We start from the raw sequence: 21,474 nt of genomic DNA, 5'->3' as shown, positions 1-21,474 counted from the left end.
AAAGTGCCAGGAGACATTAATGGAAATATAAGGTGTAATTTGAGATAAAAAAAGGCATTTATAGATTATTGAATGACGTTTTTTCTTAAATTCCGTGGCAGAGTTGGGACATAAGAGGGAACAGATGAATTCTCATTTATCTCTCTGCATCCTGGCACATTGTGCCTGGTAAACACTATTAAAAACAATAAACACAAAGTAAAAACAGAAAAGCAGATGGTGAGGAAGACACTAAAATCAAATCAGAAGATAGTACGAAAACTGGGGAAAACAAGCACGTAAGCCTTTTCAGTGTATCAAGAGGCTTGCAGGAATACTCGCTTCTTATTGCCTGATGGTTTGAAAAATAGTAGTTGCCAAACTCTGAAGAACAAGAAAAACATTGAGAGTTCATGAAAAGAACAGTGGGGAAATGTTGGACTAAGAGAAATTGAGACCATCACTTAGCTAGCCTCACGAAAAAGGAAGGCTCACAATACTTTGCCATAAATGAAAATCAATAGCAAAAAGCTACTCTGAAAATGAATTGAAATGAGAATTTCCCACAATGTTTGAAGTTGATGTCCCAGAAGATATTGGGGTACTTCAAGTAAGGTAGAAGACAAATTCTAAATAATCAAATATTTTTGACTTAGCACTAGGGCAGAAGTAGTCACCAGCACTTTGGAGTTGGTACAACCATTTACTGATAGAGCTAGAAATGTTCCAAGATTTGTATTCTAGAATATCAAAGGCAGTAGAAGCTAGTTTGTCAAATTAGGTGCTGAGGCACCCATCACTGACTAAGGTCAGGCCCCTACAGAAGTCAAGGAAGCTGCTTGGGAGGTTGATGACTGGGGACCAAGAGTCTGATGAAATGAGGAAAAATTATGAACGAAAACTCACTTTCAAAAGAAAATAAAAAAAAACAAATTAAAAAGTGTATTCACTTTTTAACCTGATTATTCTCAGTATCATCCCTCAAGAGCAAAGCCATTTCAGCTAAGTGTTTATTTCTTCATTAATTTGAAATTGGAATTGCATGGATGCTTTCTGATGCATCTTTTAGTTGCACTCTAATTACTGACTCACTGTCGGATGTGTTGACAGTGTGTTTCGCACTTTTACAAACTTTTAATAGTAGGAAACTTGACTTAGAGTGACAGTTTCTTAATGACAGTTGGATTGAGAAAAAGGAAAAAATATTTGTAATAAATGTTTGCTGTTTGGCCCTTGAATTCATATGAGGAGATTTGTAAGGTTGGATGCTGGTACGTGAAGCCATAATGTGATGTGATACCTAGTCTGCAGATCAGTTTCCTTTGTGTCAAGACAATGGTAGTGCAACATAACAAGTTGCTTATCACGCAGTAAAATACATCAGTCCAAAACTTAACTGCACAATAGTGCAGAAGTTGAAGTGGTCATTTGGAATAGCTGCATTTGTAGACCCCGATGCAGGGAAAATAAAGACAAGAGTTCAAGCAAGTTAATACTTGTAAACCATTAGGAATAGATGAATTTTTGTGTAAGTCTCATTGATTCCAGTAGTTTCCAGTCATGCTGTTCTGCAGTCTTCCAGAACAGCCTTTTTTTCTTGAACAGGGAAACTGAATTAAGCATTTATTGACAAGCAGCACATTACTAGCCCGAGGCATACTTAAATTTCATTTCTTCAGGTGTTTCTTTTCTTTTTGAGAGGTACAGAAGCTGCTTGTTAGCAAAAAAAAAAAAAAAAAAAGTGCTTCAGACAAAGCAGATGCACTCTTCAGAAGAGGAACAGCAAATACAAACACTATTCTGGAGCATAAGTGGAGGACAAATGGTGACTCTGCATTTTTCATTTTTGGATGGGTAGACAATTAAAGAAACAAAGTAGACAAAGCAGATGCACTCTTCAGAAGAGGAACAGGAAATACAAACACTGTTTTGGAGCATAAGTGGAGGACAAGTGGTGACTCTGCATTTTTCATTTTTGGATGGGTAGACAATTAAAGAAACAAAGTAGGTCCTACTTTTCATTAGGATGCAAAGCCATCATTCGATGGAACTATTTCTTTAGAAAAAATAATACACTTGCACTGAAATAAGTATTTTCTGAGAAAATGTGGTTATTGATGATATTTTTTGTGAGAAACATTTTCTTTAGATTTTTCTCCCTTGGGACATATAATTTGAATTTCTGTAGTATACAAAGGCATTAATTTTAGTGTCGGGAATGGTTAGGTTCAACCTCACTGAAATGGGGACAACAAAATCAGGAGCAGTCACACTATATTTTGGAAAAATGTAAGAGACAATTAAGTTCCTTTATCCAAGAGTCTGGAAGCCCAAATTATTAGAGCTTCCAGCCAGAAAACAGACACATGCAAAAGCATTTGGGAAGGGTGTTTTACTGACTTATGTCTTGGTAAAAGGCCATGTGAGATGCAAGAAGAAAATATCCTAGAAACAGAGAGAGAAAAGGGCATTGAGCCAAGGATACGCTCAGAATATATTCTAAGAGTGTGATCTTGATATAAACTTAGAGAATAAATGTTTTGGACTAAGCGTCTAATAAAAAAGGCAAAGAACGTGCAGTAAGGAACCGTGGGCCAAGAAATGGTTTTCTAAGATAGGATAAACAAAGCTTTCTGCATTCTGTGTACATCAGCAGAAACACAGTTAGGTCATTCCCTCTTAACCTTGTATCTGCAATTGCACACTGCATCCCAGAGGCTGCTCAACCACTGAGATCCAAAATTGGAACGATATTTTATATCACTGTATGTTATATTAAATAACATGAAAATTAAAATGAAATTAATTTACCCCAAGAAAATTTAAATGAAATGCTTGACTGTTTCAAAAAGGAACAATTTTACAATGCTGCTGAAACCAAATAAAAATGTTTCCAAATTTTAATTATGCAGGAATTTAGAACTCTTTCTTGGAAACACCTTTTTTTTAAAGGAGGATTTCTTTCTTAGAAATTCAAGCCCCTAAGAATCTATTGTACTGTAAATATTTTTCAGTTTTCATGTTGCCTTGGCTAAGAAAATGTAGAAACCTATATAACATTATGATCTTAGGACTTCCTGAAGCAACAGTCTGCATTACAGAAGAAACAGCATAAGTTTCCAAAGCAAAATAATTGCTATGTATTACTAGAATTGTGGCAGCAATTTCTTTTGATGGCTAGTGTTATTTTTTGTTTGGGTTGGATTTGATTACATTTAGGAAAAGCCCCACTTCTTAGAAGAAGAGTTATAAAAATAACTGAGAATTAGAGTGTTGCATCCAGTGTGCTGGGACAAAGGCAGGATTTCAGTCACAGATTATTTCCAAAATGTGCTAGTTTTTTGTGTGTTTCTGACAAATAGGCTTGCTTCATGCAACACTACCTCATGCTAATGGCAGAGCTCAATTTAACCCTACTTTTGTATTATAAAAGGCATACACCAAGCATTGGCTGAGCATCAAGATATTTTACATGAAAAACCTGTCCATTTTCGACTATTCTGTATAACCATAGGTGCATTTAATACATTAAAATATGTTTTTCCCCCTGTTATTCAGAAAGATATTATATCCTGTTATATACTGCATAATAAAAAGGCATTAAAATAAAGCTCACTTATTAGCAAAACTTAGGCATAGTATCTGCAGTCAGAGTGGCTGAAATGGTTGAAATAAAGCAAATGAGAACAGCAAACAAGCAATTCTGACAAGCAAGTGTATCTTAAATTCCTGGTTTCGAATCAAATACAAGGAGGTAGAAAACCAACTGTGTTCAAAATTGCCACTGACCTCCAATGGAGAACAAGCTACAGTAAAAGGTTAACACTGATGACTTTTGAAGCAAATGAGGAGAAACTCGTATCGCTGCTTTCCAGCCGGTGTATTTGGCTAATCTATATTTGGCTTCCATTGTAACATTCTCCTTCCACATAGCAATGCATTTGGAAAAAGTGAATTTTTGTCACACTGCTTGCCAAGTGTTTTAAGCTGACACCAGCTATGACTAATGACAGTGCTGGAATGTGCTGTTCTCAGTAGAATAGAGGCCTGTACAGACCTAGGAGTTTCCTGGGGTCCAGCTTCTGTCTGTTCAGTGGGCTGGTGCCATACAGCAGTGAATGATGTTCAGAGTGAACCAGCTGTATTTCCTCCAGACTGGCTTTTCGACCTCGAATGCGCTGAAAGAAAACAGCAGAGGCCTACAATATTCCACTGACAATATTTAGGGAGGGGGAAAAAAAGTAAAGGTCCGAAATAACATTTAGGATGATTAATAATGGGTTGAAATTGCGTCATGCAGGAATGTGACACTGATTTGTTTATTAAAGTAATGCTATATGAAAAACAAATGCGTGTGTGCTTTATCACAAAGTGCTTCACTTAAGTCTTAGGAGAGTTATCTTAATACAGGGTTTCACATAAAAGAGAAAGAAAAGATTCTGCCTCTTTTCTACATAATATATTAAGAGATACAAACCAAAGGATGAAATATTTCTTAAGTAAGAAATCTGGCTAGAAAAAATCTAATTTAGAGAGCAAAAACTTATTCACACCTGTAAGCTGCAGATGTTTTTGGAATGAGGATTAATGTTTTTTGCATCATTACTAGTACTTGTGATTTATGCTGGTAGGAGGAACATGATCACAGTGAGGAGAGACAGGGAGAAAAAGAAAATTAAACTTTAAATGCTTTAATAACATATTTGTGTATGTTTTTAAATTTTTAATGTGTGATCAATATCCCAGGATCATTTTTGCTGTTACACATGCTGACTCACTTGCTTTCTTACATTTTTGTAAGTGAAGTTTGTCTCTTTAACTGTTTCTCCAGCCTGTATTTGCCCCAAAACCAGATGTAAAAAATCTGGGGCATCTTTCTACAAATCCATTGAAATGTAATCAGTTTAGGAAGGAAGAAAGATAGGAAAGGAAAGATAAAACTAACATTTTCTTATTCAGCATATCTGTTCCTTGTATGTATATGGAGTTACATCTTGTCATAAAAATATTTATTTCTCTGCTTGTGCTGCACAGCCTTTGCAGATACAGCAACATGAATCAGATTTGTTCAGGACTGGGCATAATAAGCAGCTCTGTCAACAAAGTTCTGGACCTGAGATCATCTTTCCGGTTGATATTGGATGAAGGGAAGAGAAAACAGCTTGATTTTAAGGTCTTGGACCCTATTTCCAGATCTGGTCCTTGTGAACACCAAAATCTCTCACAGCTTAGGCTGGATCTGTCTGACTCTCAAGGTCTACAGATACACAGGTACAGCAGTTATCTAAGTAGACTACCCTATTTTCAATTAGACTGATTTACCTGTTACAGAAATGCATTTAATTCTAGTTTTGTTGGAGGTTAAATTGTAATTCTTATTGTATCCAACACTTTGTCATACACATTGGAAAGCACCGACCTCTGCACTAGGAAAAGAGAGCAGTATTATGAATATTAAAGAGAATGTGCACGTCAGAAAAAAAGAAGATGCCTGGGGATAGGGGGTTCAGAAGAACCATGCACAATTTATATTGAGTTAAGCAGTGGGAATTTTTTCTGACTAATCAGGAAAAATATCCTAAGAGTTAGAGCTAGATGGCTGTGGAACAAGCTCCCCCTCAGGGAAATCGTGGAAGCCCTATTTCTTGCAGTGTTTAAAACTTGACTAGACACAGCAGTGGAAAGAACATTTTAGGGAATGATCCAAGAACTAAATGACTTAATAAACCCTTTTTCATCTCTAATTTCTTCAGGCCTCTCCCAGTCTCACATGAGAATTTGTAGCAGTGCACTCACATCCTTTTAACACACAGTTGCACAATCAAAATCAGCACATTATGTTACTTCATGGAGTCAGTAAACTCTGTAATGGTTCTTCTGGGTCAGATAAAATATTTTCCTTCACAAGTGAGGTGACTGGTAACATTTATTCCTTCATCCATTCTCATTAAGGTCTATGTTTCTAACAAGGTGCTTTAAAATGTATATACCCAATTCTCCATGGCAAAACTGGGAAGGGAGCCTGGGTTTTAGGACAGATAAAATAAATGTATAAGAAAAGTAAAGAGGAATTTTATGAAGGTCACACTGAAGAACCTCGAGCAAAATGCTCACTCTCTGGTCACATATTTTCTACAAGGTATACAAAAACTCTGGGACATGTTTAAGAGAGTTAATAGTCTGGCTTTTTTTGTGTTGTTGAATTGGATGCCGTAGCCCTTTAACTATAAAAAGACACACAGCTAGCCATTATTTTTACAATGGGGTACTCTGCAATATCTGATCTGGAAGAGGTGTCCCAAAGTGGTTTGCCAGCAGCATGCCTCCTACCCAATCTAACCAGTCAAATTCCCTAGGGTAGAAACAGGTTATGCAGAAACCAGTTGGGTGCAGAAATCAAGTAGCACTGAACAGGACACCCCACTCCAGGCAGCTCCCCCCAGTAGGGTCCTTGGAGTGCAGCCATCAGCTGAGCTGGCAGAGCCCAGAGCTGCTCTTTCTCCGTGGCTTCTGCAGCTCTTACATCACAAGGACATTTACACTGTAGATGGCAGGAGGAAAGGGAAGGGTAAACAGCGCACATGTCTGTGCTCTTTCTGCATTCCTGTCTCCTCATTTAGTGTTCCTTTCATCCTTGCAGTATCTCTGCATATCAATCCCAACGATATAAGGCTCTGCACAGAGGAAAAAAGTGCATTAAAAATTACCTGTAATAATTTCTAAGAATAGTTCTCACACAATGGTGTCAGGATTTAGCAGATCTACACAAGCATATGTCTTAAGTCTGTTGCCAGAGTCTCTCATGTAACTTCAGTTAGGCAAAGTGATCCCTTTTGGCTCTCACTAGGATGAGTTATCAGACAACAGAACATATGCATTTGTATAACTTTACACGTACACTTTTAGACACATCTTTTTTTTTTTGTTTGGAAGTGTCTTTCATAATTTTCATTGACCATGGTAGTATTGAAAACATAAAATGTAACAGAAAATTGGCATAAAACCAATAAAAAAGGAGAAAGCATGGGAGAACAGGTGAACAGTATTTGTTTCATTCCAGAGAATTTGAATAATACATCCACCCATCTACTACATCCTTAGTAGAAGGCAATTCATCCTTTTCGAATGTGTATGACAATTTGTGTGTTGGCTTTGTCCTCTGACATGTGCAGTTCCCTCATCAACAGAAATATTTATACACCTCAGGAGAGCAAAATACTTGCACCTGGGTGCTTTGAAAAATCAGTCTAGAACTAGAAATCCATTGTCCCCACAACGGGAAAATGTTTTCACCTTTCACAGAATTTAAGGTCAAAGTCTGGTCTGTTTAAAAGAGACCATTAAATTTTCACACAGAAAACCTCTATTAACCTGAAGATTTAGGTTAGACTTTCAGCAGAGTAAACTCATGTACAGACAGAGATTCAAGAAGACAAAGGTGATGCTGCCTGTTTCTCTCTGCTAAACTAACAGGAATTGTGACACAGGTTAAGGAATATTTCTCACTCGGGTCTCTCAGTGTAATGTGTTCATTGCCTGTACTGCAGGTTTTTGTTTGGAATTCCTTAGACTATCAAGTTTGTAAACAACATCAGATTTTTTCCTGACTTCATGAGATTTCTCATAGTTGCTCAATTCTTTCGTGTTTTCAAAACTACTCACAGTAACAGGTCTTTTGCCAGTCAGTAAACTCACATCTCTTGCTCTCTCTCCACCACATGGGAATTGCAAGCATGCCTCTGACACACATGTACCCACAGAGAGATGCATTTATTCTCTTCATGTGTTCTGGTCGTCCAGTGCCTAACGTGGATATGTTAAACACTGAAGATTTTTTTTTTCTTAAAAAATGACTTGCTTTTCCTGCGTTATTTTATCTTCAGTGGCAAATTGAGGTTCAAAGAGTGGAATTTTTCAAATATTTAATTTTATGTGATCTGGCAGACTCAACTTTAAATTCTTTCCTTCCCTCCCCTTCAGTCCATGAGATGTTGACAGCAGGAGGTGCAAGATGCCCCCCTAATCCAGAAAACTACCAAAATTCAGAACAAATTCTAGGCCAAAAAGAAAAATGTTGATGGACCACAGTCCCTACAGGACGTAAAGGTGGGGGCATAAAGCAGGACCATGGCTACATTCTTCTTTTCTCTTCTGAAACAGTGCTGATCACTGTAGCCTAATGTCAGTCATGCGTGCACAAATTACAGCCCCAAAGGAGTTATGTGAATACTTGCTCTCCCTAGAACAAGTGGAAAGTGGACACCCCTACCAAAACATAATTCAGTCCTTTTATTGTCCCAAAGGTAGGGCAGATAGGCATTGCTTCTTACCAAGGGAAAACTGTAAAAAAGAAAGATAATGGATGTTTTTATGCCAATCTTTGCATCTTTTAGCTGCCCCGGTCTGCATTTGATAACTGTCTGTTCTACATCTGTCAGCCTTTAACAAACAGCAAACAGGCATTTCAGCAAACATATATAAAACTTTGAAACTAATACAAAAGTGTTGTCCCTGAATTTTGTTTTTCCAGTACATATATACCAGGACTATAAAAAAATTTCACTATGGGTGTGTGTGTGGATGTGTATATGTGTGAATTACTCTGCTCTCCTACCCTGAACTCAGGGCAGGCACTGGTCTCTCAAATCTGGCTCTCCAGGACTGGCAATAGTCTAAATGTACTTCTTTGTCTTGAGGAAGCCAATGGGGGAATTAATCTATCTGTTTGGAAGAAGAATATGACTAAAAAAATAATCTGAAAGTTATAACTAATTTTTTTGTCTAGCAGAAGTCCTCTAAACTGTTGTTTGAATAATTCTAGAGCACAAATATCTACGACTAGAAAGACAAAATACAGTCTGGAAAAGCAAGTCATCCTGGCTGTGTCTGCAGCAGTAAACTAAGCAGTGCCAGGAAACATTCCCAGGCAAAGTAACACAATCATTTGTACTATTAAATTGCTAAAGTGGTCCTTCACACTGTTTGGCTGAGCAGCAACTAGCACTCTCCCAAACAACTCCCAGACATGGTTTGGTCACTGGCATGGGCCAGGAAGCATTCCTGGTAGTATGAACATGGGCCTTTCCATGCCAGTTGGCTGCAGGGGTAGAGAACAGGCTCAGACACATTTTATTTTGTAGCTTTTGTACAGCTTGTGTACCCCATTCAAACCTCGTTTTGATTTTAGCAAGTTGTATTTTAGAAATAATGGGTATGTATGAGTAATATATACAGGTATATATAAAGGCAATACATTAAGCTTAGATTAGTCTGCATTAATTAATCTGTGAACTGAAGTGAGCATGGTGTCAGCCCAGTATGACTTTCACCATCCCATGCCCAGTTAGAGATACCGCTTCTCTGTACACTCAGCCAGTCATCTCTCTATTGCCAAAGACCTGAGCTGTGTGAGAAGAGTTAATCCACACTACAGGATTTAGAAAACACATAAAGCTCCCTGCTAGAGATAACAAGGGTCATATAGATGCAGGTTGCTCATTTTCATAAGGGTTTCTTGTTAGGTTATGAGAATAGGGAGGGCCCCCTAAAGAAGCCTGTGCCCAAGGATACGTACAGTACAAGATAACAAAACCTGAGCTACCTCTGAGTGAACTAGTTTTGATCATAAAACTCCTTCTCAGACAAAGAGTGGGACTGCAGCCCTCCTGTGGGACTACTGTTTTAGTTAGAGGGGAAAAAAGTTCACAGTTACTGCAGAGGATTTCCTAAGTGGCTGCTGCAGGTTGCTGTTGCTAGCCTGCCCTTTAGACTTGGTGTATGAGGTAATGCATGTGGCAAAACCTGACCAGTGATTTCCCCACTCCTTCTGACAAAAACTGTGGGAGATTATGTTGAGAAATTATATTAAGAAATGGTAATGTCCATGAGGGGGCATTCAGAATTCAGCAGAAGTGACAGTGCAATTCCCCATGCTTTCACTATGCACTCTCTGTGTGGTATAGTCCAGAAAGCAGCTCGATGGTGGCTTTTTATATATTGGATGGTGCAATAACCATTCCTTTAGTGACAAAAGTTATCTATTCAGCTGAATGACTTTCTAAAGAAACAGAGCACCAATTAAGTGTATCACTGTAGCCTTTCTTATTTTGGAAAGTGAGCAGTTTTAAGCACTTGTTTGATGTCAGGCAAGTGCTAGATAATTTAGGGAAACAAAAGACAGATTACATCACCAAATATAATTCTGTCTCTAGCTACGTAAAAGGATCTAGATAAACACCAGATCTATGCACCAGCTTCACACTGAGACTCCTTAATTTTATCATCAGAGTTTACATTTTGACAGCTTATTTCACATTCCAACCTCATTTCAAAGCACACAATTGGAGTCAAAATTAGCTGAATGCAGTTCAACATGAAGTGATTTTTTTTCCTCTCTCCCCCCTCACTAGATTATGCAAGACCTAATAGGCTGTATTTCAGGTTTTGAAATTGTAGAATTGCAAGAGGAAACTCTAAATCTTCCAGGAAACTCTTACACTGCATCCATCTCAAACTAACCTATACCACTTTTTCATTTCACACTTTTTACAGAGCCACACAATAGCTGTTTGTTACTGAAGAAAGCAGTACATAGCAGCACACTGCATTTTACTTATTTTCTCTCTTTTGCCTTTTCTTTATAGTATGGAGTCCTGAGTCAAGAAGGTAACTAGGCTTTATTTTAGTAGAGCACTCAGCTGCATGTTTAACTTAATCTTGAAGTATGTGATCCCCCAGTGAAACCACTCATGTGATATGTGGCCTTTAGGGCCTTGCTGAAACAAAGTCTTCTTGAACACTGGAAAAATTATCTAAGCTTAAAAAAAGAATTAGCCTGTTAGAGTGCTGCCATCTAGTTAGATGAGTGTATACAACAAATCCATTTACAGTGCTTGCCATATCTCACTGCCCAGTACACTGAGCTACCTGCAGAAGGTCTTCAGGGACAATCACTAATAGCTATTCAAAGGGATCTATTGAACCAGTTCCTTTGGGTTTGTAAAAACATAAGGATATAAAGAAAAGTAATTAAACCGAACATAACAGCCCTGGAAATTTTGGGATCCTGCAAAACATTAGCTAATTTTTGCTGAACTTTTGTTTTGTCTGGGTTTTATATTCTGATGTATGTGGATGCATGACACTGTGTAAATTCTTTATTTTCTGGTTGGGAAGTGTGCTTTCCTATAATGCGTTATTTTAATATTATCAGTTAAGACCAAATAATTCCTAAAACAAATTACTCTCTTATTGTAGAAGTAAGATGGGTTTAGGAGTTAATAAATTTGCTGTTTACTTTAACAAGTCAAGTATCTGGTCTTAATTTTTAATTACCTCGCACTTGTTTAGCAACCCAGTTTCTTGCAGCCTCGACCAGATGCTTTGGATTCTTCCAGCGTGTTCGGGGTGATTAGCATAGTTCCCACACATACACTGGTGCTTCAGCATCAGACTGTCATACACAACACCTTCAGCACAAAGCACAATAAGAAACAAATGAAACAAAAGCAAGTTATACTGCTCCCTGTAAGGCATATTTTAGCAAAACTGGATTTTATTTGACAATTAGAGCAAGATGAAAATCCCAGAATAACAGAATCATTTAGGTTGGAAAAGACCTCAGAGATCATTGAGTCCAATCTTTGACCTATCTCCACCTTGTCAACTAGACCAGGCCACTGATTACCATGAACAGCTGTTTCTTGAAGACTCCAGGGATGGTGACTCCATCACCTCCCTGGGAAGCCCATTCCAATGCCTGACAACCCTTCCTGTCAGGAAGTTCTTCCTGATGTCCAGCCTGAACCTGAACCTCCCCTGAGACAGCCTGAGGCCGTGTCCTCATGTCCTGTTGCTGGTTGTCTGGGAGAAGAGACTGACCTCACCTGGTTACAGCCTCCTCTCAGGAGTTGTAGAGAGCAATAAGGTGGCCCCTGAGCCTCCTTTGCTCCAGGTTAAACACCCCCAGCTCACTCAGCTGCTCCTTATAGGAGTCACTCTCTAGACCCTTCACCAGCTTTGTTGCCCTTCTCTGGACCTAAATTTTTCTTTCCTTTGTGAGACTCTGAATTTTGATTTATGAGGTGAATCTTGTGATACCAATAAAGCAAAAATTAATTATCAAGAAATTATATTAATAAATACAATTAACTGTAGAGAAGAAGGGGAATTGGGTGGTAGCTTGTTAAAGCTTTTATGGCTAGAAAAAGAACCAGTCGTATTACTGAATCACTTGTTTTCTCTAGTGGGTAAGGTTAGTTAAACCTTTTAACCTATATACAACAAGAGAATATTATGTATAGCAGCGTTAAGAATATAATTTAGAGAAACCTTTTAAAATAAATTATGAAATGGCAATGCCATTCTGCAGTTGTACTGCTTAACTAATACTATATTAATTCCAGATCTCAAAGCATATCAAACGAATATTTCAGAGAGTTGAAACAGTGGCAGCCAGAGTCCTTTTTCATTAAAAAGAAAAGTTCCACCCGCTACTCAATTGGGATCAAATCCTGTTTGACTGCAGTGCAAGGTACCTTTTGAATTTTCTATGGTCATTTATGCAAGGACAGAAGAGCTTTATATGAAACAACTATCAATATCACATTGCTCTGTAGCTGTGTATTGGGAGCAAAAGAGAAATTTTAGTGAGTAGGCTCAAGCTAAATTCAAATTTCAAGGCTTTCAAACCAAGTCTGAAACACTGAAAAATTATTTTCTGTATTTGCTTGTTCTTTGCATTTCCCGTAGACATGTCTGGAACAAAAATTACTGTCCTTTACCCCTATGTGGACCATTTTCATTTGGGAAACATTTGGCTTTTTCTTGCCCTTACAGTTGAAAAGGACTCAAATTAACAATTTCTCCAAGCTGCAATACTTGGCACTCAAAACATCTTTCTTATGTGCCACCACTACTGGGGATGCCAACACAATTCTGGGAAAATTGTGTTAGCCTGCTACTGAAAAGTCAGCCAGTTAAGAAAATACAAAATTAAAGTCCAGATTCAACAAAATGCTCAATACTACCCTTACTCAGCAAAGTCCTGTAATGGGTATTTAACATCAATAAAGTCTTTAAAAGCTCTGCTAGATAAGAGCCTGTATACATCGTGGGTGATTCAAAGTTAAGGTTCTGAGATAATTCAGTTAGAAGCCAGCCAGAAGTTATGCTGCTCTAGAAATATTTATGCTGCCATATTTCTTAGCTCATGCACTTTAGAACTGATCCTTTGGGATCTTGCTATTTAAGCCAAAATGATAATACACTTAAGCATACAGAGAACGCAAATATAATATCTAAGTGCAGTATGGCTAAGTTTATGCTCAATGATTATCTAGCAAACATAATAGTTCATTAGCAATACATTTTTGTATTTACTTTCTTGTTCTGTTTTCTTTTAAAGAAAAAAAGAACCAGTGAAAACCTGGAGCTAATAAGTTAATGCAGCTTAAAATATCTGCTGGCATTGTCAAAGCAGTTAATAATTTCCTTTCTCTGCAGTTCCTTGCTGCTCTATCATCAGGTCTTGTAAGTTATTTGGAAGTATGCACACAAATTAGTGCATGCTCACATACCTCACTATCCTTTTCTTGGCACTCACAGTTTTAACTTCTACAGTCTTTTGCCTACTCAGCTTGTCCAGTTTCGCAGTGGCCATTATACCAACAGATAAGAAAACATTTCCTCCCATCCCCGTGACCAACAGGGAGGGTGTTTAGGTGCTAAATGTACAGGCATCGGGATTTTCAGAAACTTTCAGGCAGAATAGGCTGTTATATCGAATGGATTTGGATAGAAACACTTGTTAAATGTTAAGAAAAATTAGCTGAAAGTTGCAAGTATCTTCTACCTGCCATTCTTTCAACTAATTTTTTATTCTTAGTATTTGAATAGTCCAAATAGCAGGTAATAGAAATAATATATATACATATGACTATGTTTCTGTTATACAGGATCAGGTGCAATAATGACACATTTTGCTTACTTGTATCAAGGTTGCAACCAATTTTGAAGTGAAACACTGAAACTCTGTATTCAGGATGCCTCCTCTGGTTGACATAAACCTCCTTTTCTTAGCACTTTTCCAGAAATAGAATATAACTAGAAATTTATTTCTTTTTGCATTTATTGTATCAAGTTATTTTTTCTGAATCAAAAATCAGTTTAATAAGGTCAGGTCAGTATTGCATGGCAGAAGCATCTGCTCCAAACTTTTAAATACCAAGATATTCACACCACTGAGTGTAAAATTTGTTTCTAGAAGGAATAATTGACTTAAGAAAAGACTGAAATATATGTTTTCATTTATTGCAGGCATTTAAATTGATTTAGGATGTGCAAGTGATTCAGATGTGTGGCTGCTGGTCATACAGCACATGTGCTTGGTACAATACCAGAATGCAGCAGTAGAGATTACTGCTAAAAATAGCCCGTAGGATTTCCCTAACAGGACTCAGCCAATATCTCCCCAACCCCACAAAAAAAAAAAAAAAAAAGTAGAGAGGGAGACAACTGTTTTCAATTGCAGACTGCTGTGAAATATTAATAAAAGATGGTTATTCTGTCTCTCCAGAACAAATGCCTACAGCCAGATTCTGCTCTCAGATTCCTTGTGTAAATCTGAGCAGCTCCACTGAGACTGGTGGATTTATTCTGGATTTACACCAATATTACTGAGGTCAGAATGTAGCCCCGAAGACAGATGGGAATGGTGCCACCACTGAACCATACAATGATAGGGGACACAGGACAAAAGAAACTGAATTCACATTAAGTCAGTAAAAACCAAGATTTTCCTGGTGGGGACTCCCTAGCACTCATTCATTTCCAAAATACTTTATTCAGGTCAGTTTCTTTTAATAATATTTTTAACAGAGGGGAGAGCAAGAGACCTAAAAATCACTGGCTAGCAGCATGCTTTGAAGAAGATTAATTGCCCTGGAGAACAACAATACCAATAGGAAAACCCAAGGGAAGAATATCTAATAAATTATTCCAACAAAAAATCTGAACTAAATAATGTCAAATATTCTGTAAACTGCCTAAATGAAAATTAAGTAGACTTTATATTTTTTCACCTTTAACTCATTATCTTGTGCGTATACTGTGTATATATTGTTTAACTCTCACAACAATCACCATTCTGATTCCCTTCAGATATTTGGCTAAAAGTGTTTTTCTCATGACTCACAAAAATAGAGGCTCATTTTGATGCCCCTATAATAATCTGCTGCAACAGTTTTCCTTCTAACTTTTTTGTCTTCCAAGAATATATTGTCTTTAAATAGGAAAAAAACCCAAACCTAACAGTAAATAATAAATCAAGGCAGAGACATGTTATTACATTAATTTCTAGAGTGAATTTGCCCTTGCTATATGGTGGACTAGATTTTCTCCCATTCCACACATCCATTCCTTCCTTCCATGCTTTTACAAATGGTAGTGTTGCAACTGCTGTGGACAATGGCTGGTTGCATCTTGTGCTCTCTTAAGGGAGAAAATCATAGAACTATAGGATAGGTCAGGTTGCCAGGGACCTCCAGAGGGTTGTAGTCCAACTCTGCTCAGAACAGGTCAGCACTCTGATCAGACCGTGTTCCTCAGGACTTTCATCCTAAAGGATTTTCTAAGGGCCATATAAGAATAAATAAAAACTGGGTCTGAATTTCTTTCTTTCCACTGATGGATGAATAAATGCTAGGGCACCATCCAGATCCAGGAAATAGTATGCACAGATAAAGCCATTCCATACCATAACATCCCATATGTTAATAATACACAGATTGATTTTTTTTTTATTTCACAGAAACTGTATTAGAACTGTTGATGTTGCAAAGTCTCTGTTCATTGTCACTCCAAAGGTGTCAATCTCATAACATAAAAAATAGCTCTATTTTCGATGTACTCAAAAACTGGAGTGATAAAGGTTATATATGTAAGTCTGTAAGCCTAGACACATGTCAGGGAAATTTTTAGGCTTAACTGTGAGTGCAGAGTTCATTTTGCGTGTGGGACCTGGTCTATCAGCCAGGGGGTTCTGGCTATTAGCATAGGTACAGCTTGCAAACAGGTACAGCACCACATTGTCTCCAGCTGGTACCTAGAGGATATAAAAGAGCTGAGGGTGCAGAGCAGAAGTGGAGAAGCAGAAGCATAAAGTTGTAGGGCAGATGAAAATAGGAGGATTTTTTTTTTCCAGTAATGAGTAGAGATTATTATATTGAAAGAGCAGTGGAGGGGAAAAAAAGATTCAATAAAACAAGAAACAAGGATTCAAGAAAAGATGTTTCATATTTTGAAAAAGGAATTCAGTGAAGGACTGAGAATCTCACTTGCAATAAGTTGGCTTTTTTTCCTCTTTCTTTCTTTCTTTCGTTCTTTCATTCTTTCTTTCTTTTTCTTTCCCTCTCTCTTTCTCTCTTTCTTTCTAGCTTTCTCTCTCTCTCTCTCTCTCTTTCCACTGGTGTTGTTCATGGAGCAATGCTTTACTAAAAGGTCAACTCTCTGCCTAATTTGGCTGTTGGCATTTCCATTACTGAACTGATCAGGTTTCTTTGTGTCTTTCTTTCTTGAGCCCTTTATGCCAGGGATGTCCCATTCCCATCACAGTCCCATTCAGTGTTTGTCCTACAAAATTTCATTCCTTCTCTTATTTTTCCATCTTAGCTTCACACTTTCTTTCTTGATTAGTTCCACTGATGCCAGAAGTCCACAGATCTATGTAACCCCCTCGACCCTACTCCCCTTACTGGGGATTGTAAAAGAAGGTGTCAGTAAACCTTAGCAATCAGGCTGAAGCAGCAGCTTTTACATTAGTAACTCCATTCAACTTTTTCAGTGGAACTGCAGATTTTTGAATGGGACAGTGAAGGCTACACACAGTGAGCTCACTTTTGGTGTGCTCTGTGAATCTTAGAATGAGCTTACAATGTTCTGGGGACTCTATGAACACAACTAGAAAAACTGTGGTCTAGTTTAAGAATCCTGTCTATACGCAGCTGTTCTTTTTGCAGAAACTCATGGAAAGTGAATTAGTGTGTTTGTTTCTGTACAATGCAAATGTTTGTTACCCAACAAATAATAATACATTTTTGCTTTCCAAGTTCACATTCTAGTTGGAAATATGGGAGAGCACACTGTTTCAGACAGTCCCACACAGTGCCCATTAAATATTTCATCCTACATCAGTCAATGGTCATGGCCTGAAAAGATGCAAACTTCTGCCAACTGAAGGAAATAATACTTTTGGCATAAACCTTCATAAACCGTAACTGCAAGTATTTATTTCCCCCCTCCCCCCTTTTTTTTTCTTGGTGCACAAGGTAAATCTTCGCTTCTGACCATGCTCTAATGTTATACTGAGATTCAGGCTTTTAAAAAGATGGACCCTCATGCAAAGTTAGATTACACATAATAGAAATGAAGTTTCTGTGGTCATTTTCCTTCCTTTGGCTGAAAATTTTTGAGGTTCTAATAACTTTGCTTTGGACAGCCCATGCTCCCTGAGCGACTGGAATGCCCAGGACCTGAGCACAAAACCTGCCTCTGTAGACTCCACGAAACTGTTGAATGACACAGAAGTTGTAGCCAACATCACTTAGTCATGCCTACAGCTTTGCTCTTTCTGTAGAGAAAGCGACCTTGAAGCAGAGACTGACTTGTCAAATGAAGACATTGAGAATTACATTGCAGTTTTCCTCCTTACTGGTTGTCCTCAACTTATTGGTGGTCTCTTTACAAAACAGGCACACAGAGAAAAGAACCAGAGAATAAGGAAATGAAAGAAAAATGACTTAAAGGCACCAAAAATGCACCTGTTTATGTAATGCCAGGGCCAGTCAATGATAATAATTTATGGCTGTGTGAATATTAACCCTGTGATTTATCAGCTGCACTGGTTGAGTTGGTGCCAATATAGCATCATAAAACCGAGGAGCAGTAGGGCTAAAACTGAATGCATTGCTGCAGGAGGTATTTGAGGCATTTAAGTCTGTTGATCCCACATGAACAAATGCATTTGCCCTGCCTATTAAAAGCAGTCTTTAGGGAATCCTACCAGTTGTGTAGACATGCTGGCTGGGCTGGTCCATGTCTGGGTGAGGTAATGTGGAGTCAGTGGGGGAAGATGGGGTCCTGGAAAGTGGTCGATGTTTATCTGATCCTGCCATGCCAACTGTAGCCATCTGAGCCTGGTAGATTTGCAACTGGTGGACATGCCGATGTGCCAGGAACTCCTGTTTCCAAGAAAACAGCACAGTAGAAAGAAATGTGAGATGGGATCAAGTGAAACAGTGAGGGAAACATGTCAACAAATTAAGTTCATTAGGTCAGGGCTGTAATAAACAGTGGGGACCCACACCCCCAAATTGTACCTATGACCCACTCAATAAATCCATTCAACAGATGTTTTCTTGCTGACAGTGCAGGCTACTGACTTTGCTGGAGATTAGGTGATGGCAGGCAACCTGTCAGTTCTCCCTGAGAGGCAAGACAGCTTCACATGCAAAGGCTTATAAAAGACAAAGTTTTTCTATTATATTGAATATAGAAGAGGATGTTAGAACATGCGTTTTATGACCCTACACAAATAGAATTTAAATTTTCCCACAGCACTGAAAGTGAAAAGCGATGTTCTTACTTCTCAGTACCAAATGTGCTGAGCAACTGTGAGTCAAGTTTCTACAAAGAACTCAGCTCCCAGAGCTCCCTGGAAAGTAGCAATGATTTGCATATAAGTTTTCACAAATGGCTTAGAAATTCAGGAATTGTTACATGAGATCCCACTAAGGATCCATCTTTTTTTGTCATTACTGCTGCCGGCTGTAGGCAGAGGCAAACACTTCAGGGAAATAGGCAGGTGTGAAAAGACTGTAACAGAGTAGAAAGGAAGATTTTCTCCTCTGTTTTGTCAACAGGTGGTCACTTTTGCTGACATGACAAAGGTTAAAACCCTGTGAAGCCATTAGAAACCTTGGCATTCGCTCACTCCATGGAGTAGGATTGCTTCTCAGACCCCTTTCTTTCTGTTTTTCTTTTTCTATCCTTATAGTCCCAGAACCTCAGCCGAAAGTGGATGCAAGGGAAATATTTTCAAACCACTTAATATGAATTCAGTTGAAATTCACACTTGTGACTTATAACTGCAGGCTCTGTTTATCCTCACCTGGGCTCAATATACATATATGAAGGAATATGTATATATATACATATGGCTTTTTTTTTTTTAATAAACCCAGTAACAATTAGCATTGCTGTGTGTTGTTGCTTGGGACAGCAGCTCAGAGGCCTGGCTTGAACAAGAAGGGATTGCTGGCTGCTCAGAGAGGTGAAACTGAGTTCAGGCTGGGGAAGGCAGGTGGGAGTACCCGGGAGTACCCCAACCCCTTGCGCGCTGCAAAATAAATCGGCAGCTCATGGGATGTGAGAAGGTCTACCCTGCGTGTAATAAAAGGGGCCTTTATGCAAACAAGTGCTCATCAATAACAGCTGAAATGAGAATAAATGCTTTAAAAGGCAGCCTCAAAACCCACATTAATATCTAGGGCCGCTACTTGAGTGAAAAGACATAAGGTCATGGGAAGGGTAAATCACCTGGGACTTTGTCATAAGTGACTAAATGAAGAAAGAAAATATGAGTAAGCAAAAAGAGGTTTTACAAGAATTGTCATGTTTTCGAGTCATTGAACCATTTCCCTTCCTTTAAATACAGTTCCCAACTTTTCTTATTGCTTTTTTAATGTACAATGACAGGATAGTGTTACATATTCCAGGAAATATCCTGAGCTATCTGAAGAGGTCTATGTATCCATCTAAGTAATAAAACTTGACATTCAGGATTTTTTTCCCGAAAATCTATTTTTGCATATTTTTGCTAATAATTTTAATTGTGATAAATTTTTAGAAGAGCTATCTTTTTTGCTCCTTGCAGGCATACATATCTTTTGCAACCTTTGCTGGGAGCGTGTGTGATTGGAGATGAGTGAAGAATGCATGGACACTATTGTGTTGAATATTTTCCCTATGGAGAACAGAAGTAGATACATTCCTTTGTGAGAATTTGGCATTCACTTTTTTCAATGCTGGCTTAGTGGTCAATAAAGTAGGCACAGGAGGCATTTTGCTATCTGTGGTGTGATTACTCCTTGCATCCTAGGATCAAGTGGAAGCAGCAGCACTGTCTCTCTGATGCTCATGTATTCACCATCTCCTGCCTACTCTTCTAAACACCCAGCTGAGCAGTTTGGAAGAAGCCAAACTCCTGCCTGCAGGAGCTGTTCATGGCATAGAATGTTGCTGCCATAGAGGAAATCAGCAGAATACTGTTATTTCTGCTGCTGTCCTCAACTTATAAGTTGCCTATAATTAACACAGCTGGTGTCTGTGTAGTTCTTTGAGCAAGGGGATTTCTCATATATCTTTCAATGTTCAGTTTCAATTATCACTAACTATTGATAATTCATTGAGTGTGTTCGCTTTTCTGATAATTATTAGAGTACAGAAGACAAAACAGTTTGTTCCCTACTGGAATGCTCTTCAAGCTAGTTAGGGTGCAAGTGGATTGTGGTAGTCTTCATCAAACATTATTACTTAAACATACTTCTTAAAGAACCCTTGGAAATTCAGCTGTCAGTGAGGAGGGATTGATGCTGTTTCTGTTTGGACTTTTCTCAGTGCTGGTTGACTCTGAGCTCTGAGGCTTAGAGCTGCCTTTTCTGCCTTTCTTTTACTCCCAGACATGAACTTCACTTTTGCAATATCTGCACTTATTTTTTTTTTTTCAATGAAGCTGTAAGTTTGCCATTCAGTCAATATCTAAAATATAATCTTTCCAGGTCTCTAATCTAAAAAAGTCAATTTAAGTGGGTTTTTTGTTTGTTTGTTTTGGTGTTTTTGGTTTTGGAGGTTTTTTGCTGGATTGTTTGTTTGTTTTGTGGGCTTGGGGTTTTTTTAGTGTCTTGAAGAAGAAGGAAAAAAAGTCTGGAGCATCACAAAACATAGATAACTTGGGAAGATGTTCCTATCTTTGCTTCAAAAATGATTTTGTGTTTGTGTCTATGTAGTCAATAGAAACAATATTTTTCATGCAGATGAACAAACTGAGATAATTTTTTTTTTAATACTAACCAACCTGTGTGAACATCACCTAAACCAGACATCTATTTCAGCAATTTGTTGGAGACCAAGAAGACAACCTAATCTTGCTCTCCTGCATTTTCAGGTTCAACTGTGTCCTGTTTATATCATTCTCCCCTCCTCAAATGAAACCAGACCCATACTGTGTTTGACACATGTTTATCAACATAATCATTTCAGGGAAGGAGAAGAAATTTGTGGAAGGTTCCATGGAAATTGCATGACACCTGCTTTAATTTCAGGTCACAGAAAACATTTGCCTGTGAAAATCTTTTAAAATTTGTTAAAATACAGAGTAGTTTTGTCTCACAAGGCTTACACCGAGGCTTACATCCTCTAGTGGTATTCAGATCCTTTAAC

At 38.1% G+C, this 21,474-nt stretch overlaps 1 protein-coding gene across 1 annotated transcript in view; it reads right to left on the bottom strand.

Moving 5' to 3' along the window:
• Nucleotides 1–21,474, bottom strand: part of HDAC9 (histone deacetylase 9) — a 278,578-nt gene that overhangs the window by 130,666 nt on the left and 126,438 nt on the right. The window contains exons 12-14 of the mRNA XM_008629959.2: nt 18,038–18,215; nt 11,314–11,447; nt 4,037–4,157 (exon numbers count right to left, since the gene is read on the bottom strand). Of these exons, the coding sequence (XP_008628181.2) occupies nt 4,037–4,157; nt 11,314–11,447; nt 18,038–18,215 (433 nt within the window). The remainder of the gene's footprint in view (nt 1–4,036; nt 4,158–11,313; nt 11,448–18,037; nt 18,216–21,474) is intronic.

The sequence above is a fragment of the Corvus brachyrhynchos genome, unplaced genomic scaffold (genome assembly GCF_000691975.1).
Source record: "Corvus brachyrhynchos isolate BGI_N302 unplaced genomic scaffold, ASM69197v1 scaffold142, whole genome shotgun sequence".
In the NCBI taxonomy this organism is placed as follows: domain Eukaryota; kingdom Metazoa; phylum Chordata; class Aves; order Passeriformes; family Corvidae; genus Corvus; species Corvus brachyrhynchos.
This window is presented reverse-complemented; position numbering and strand designations above follow the sequence as displayed.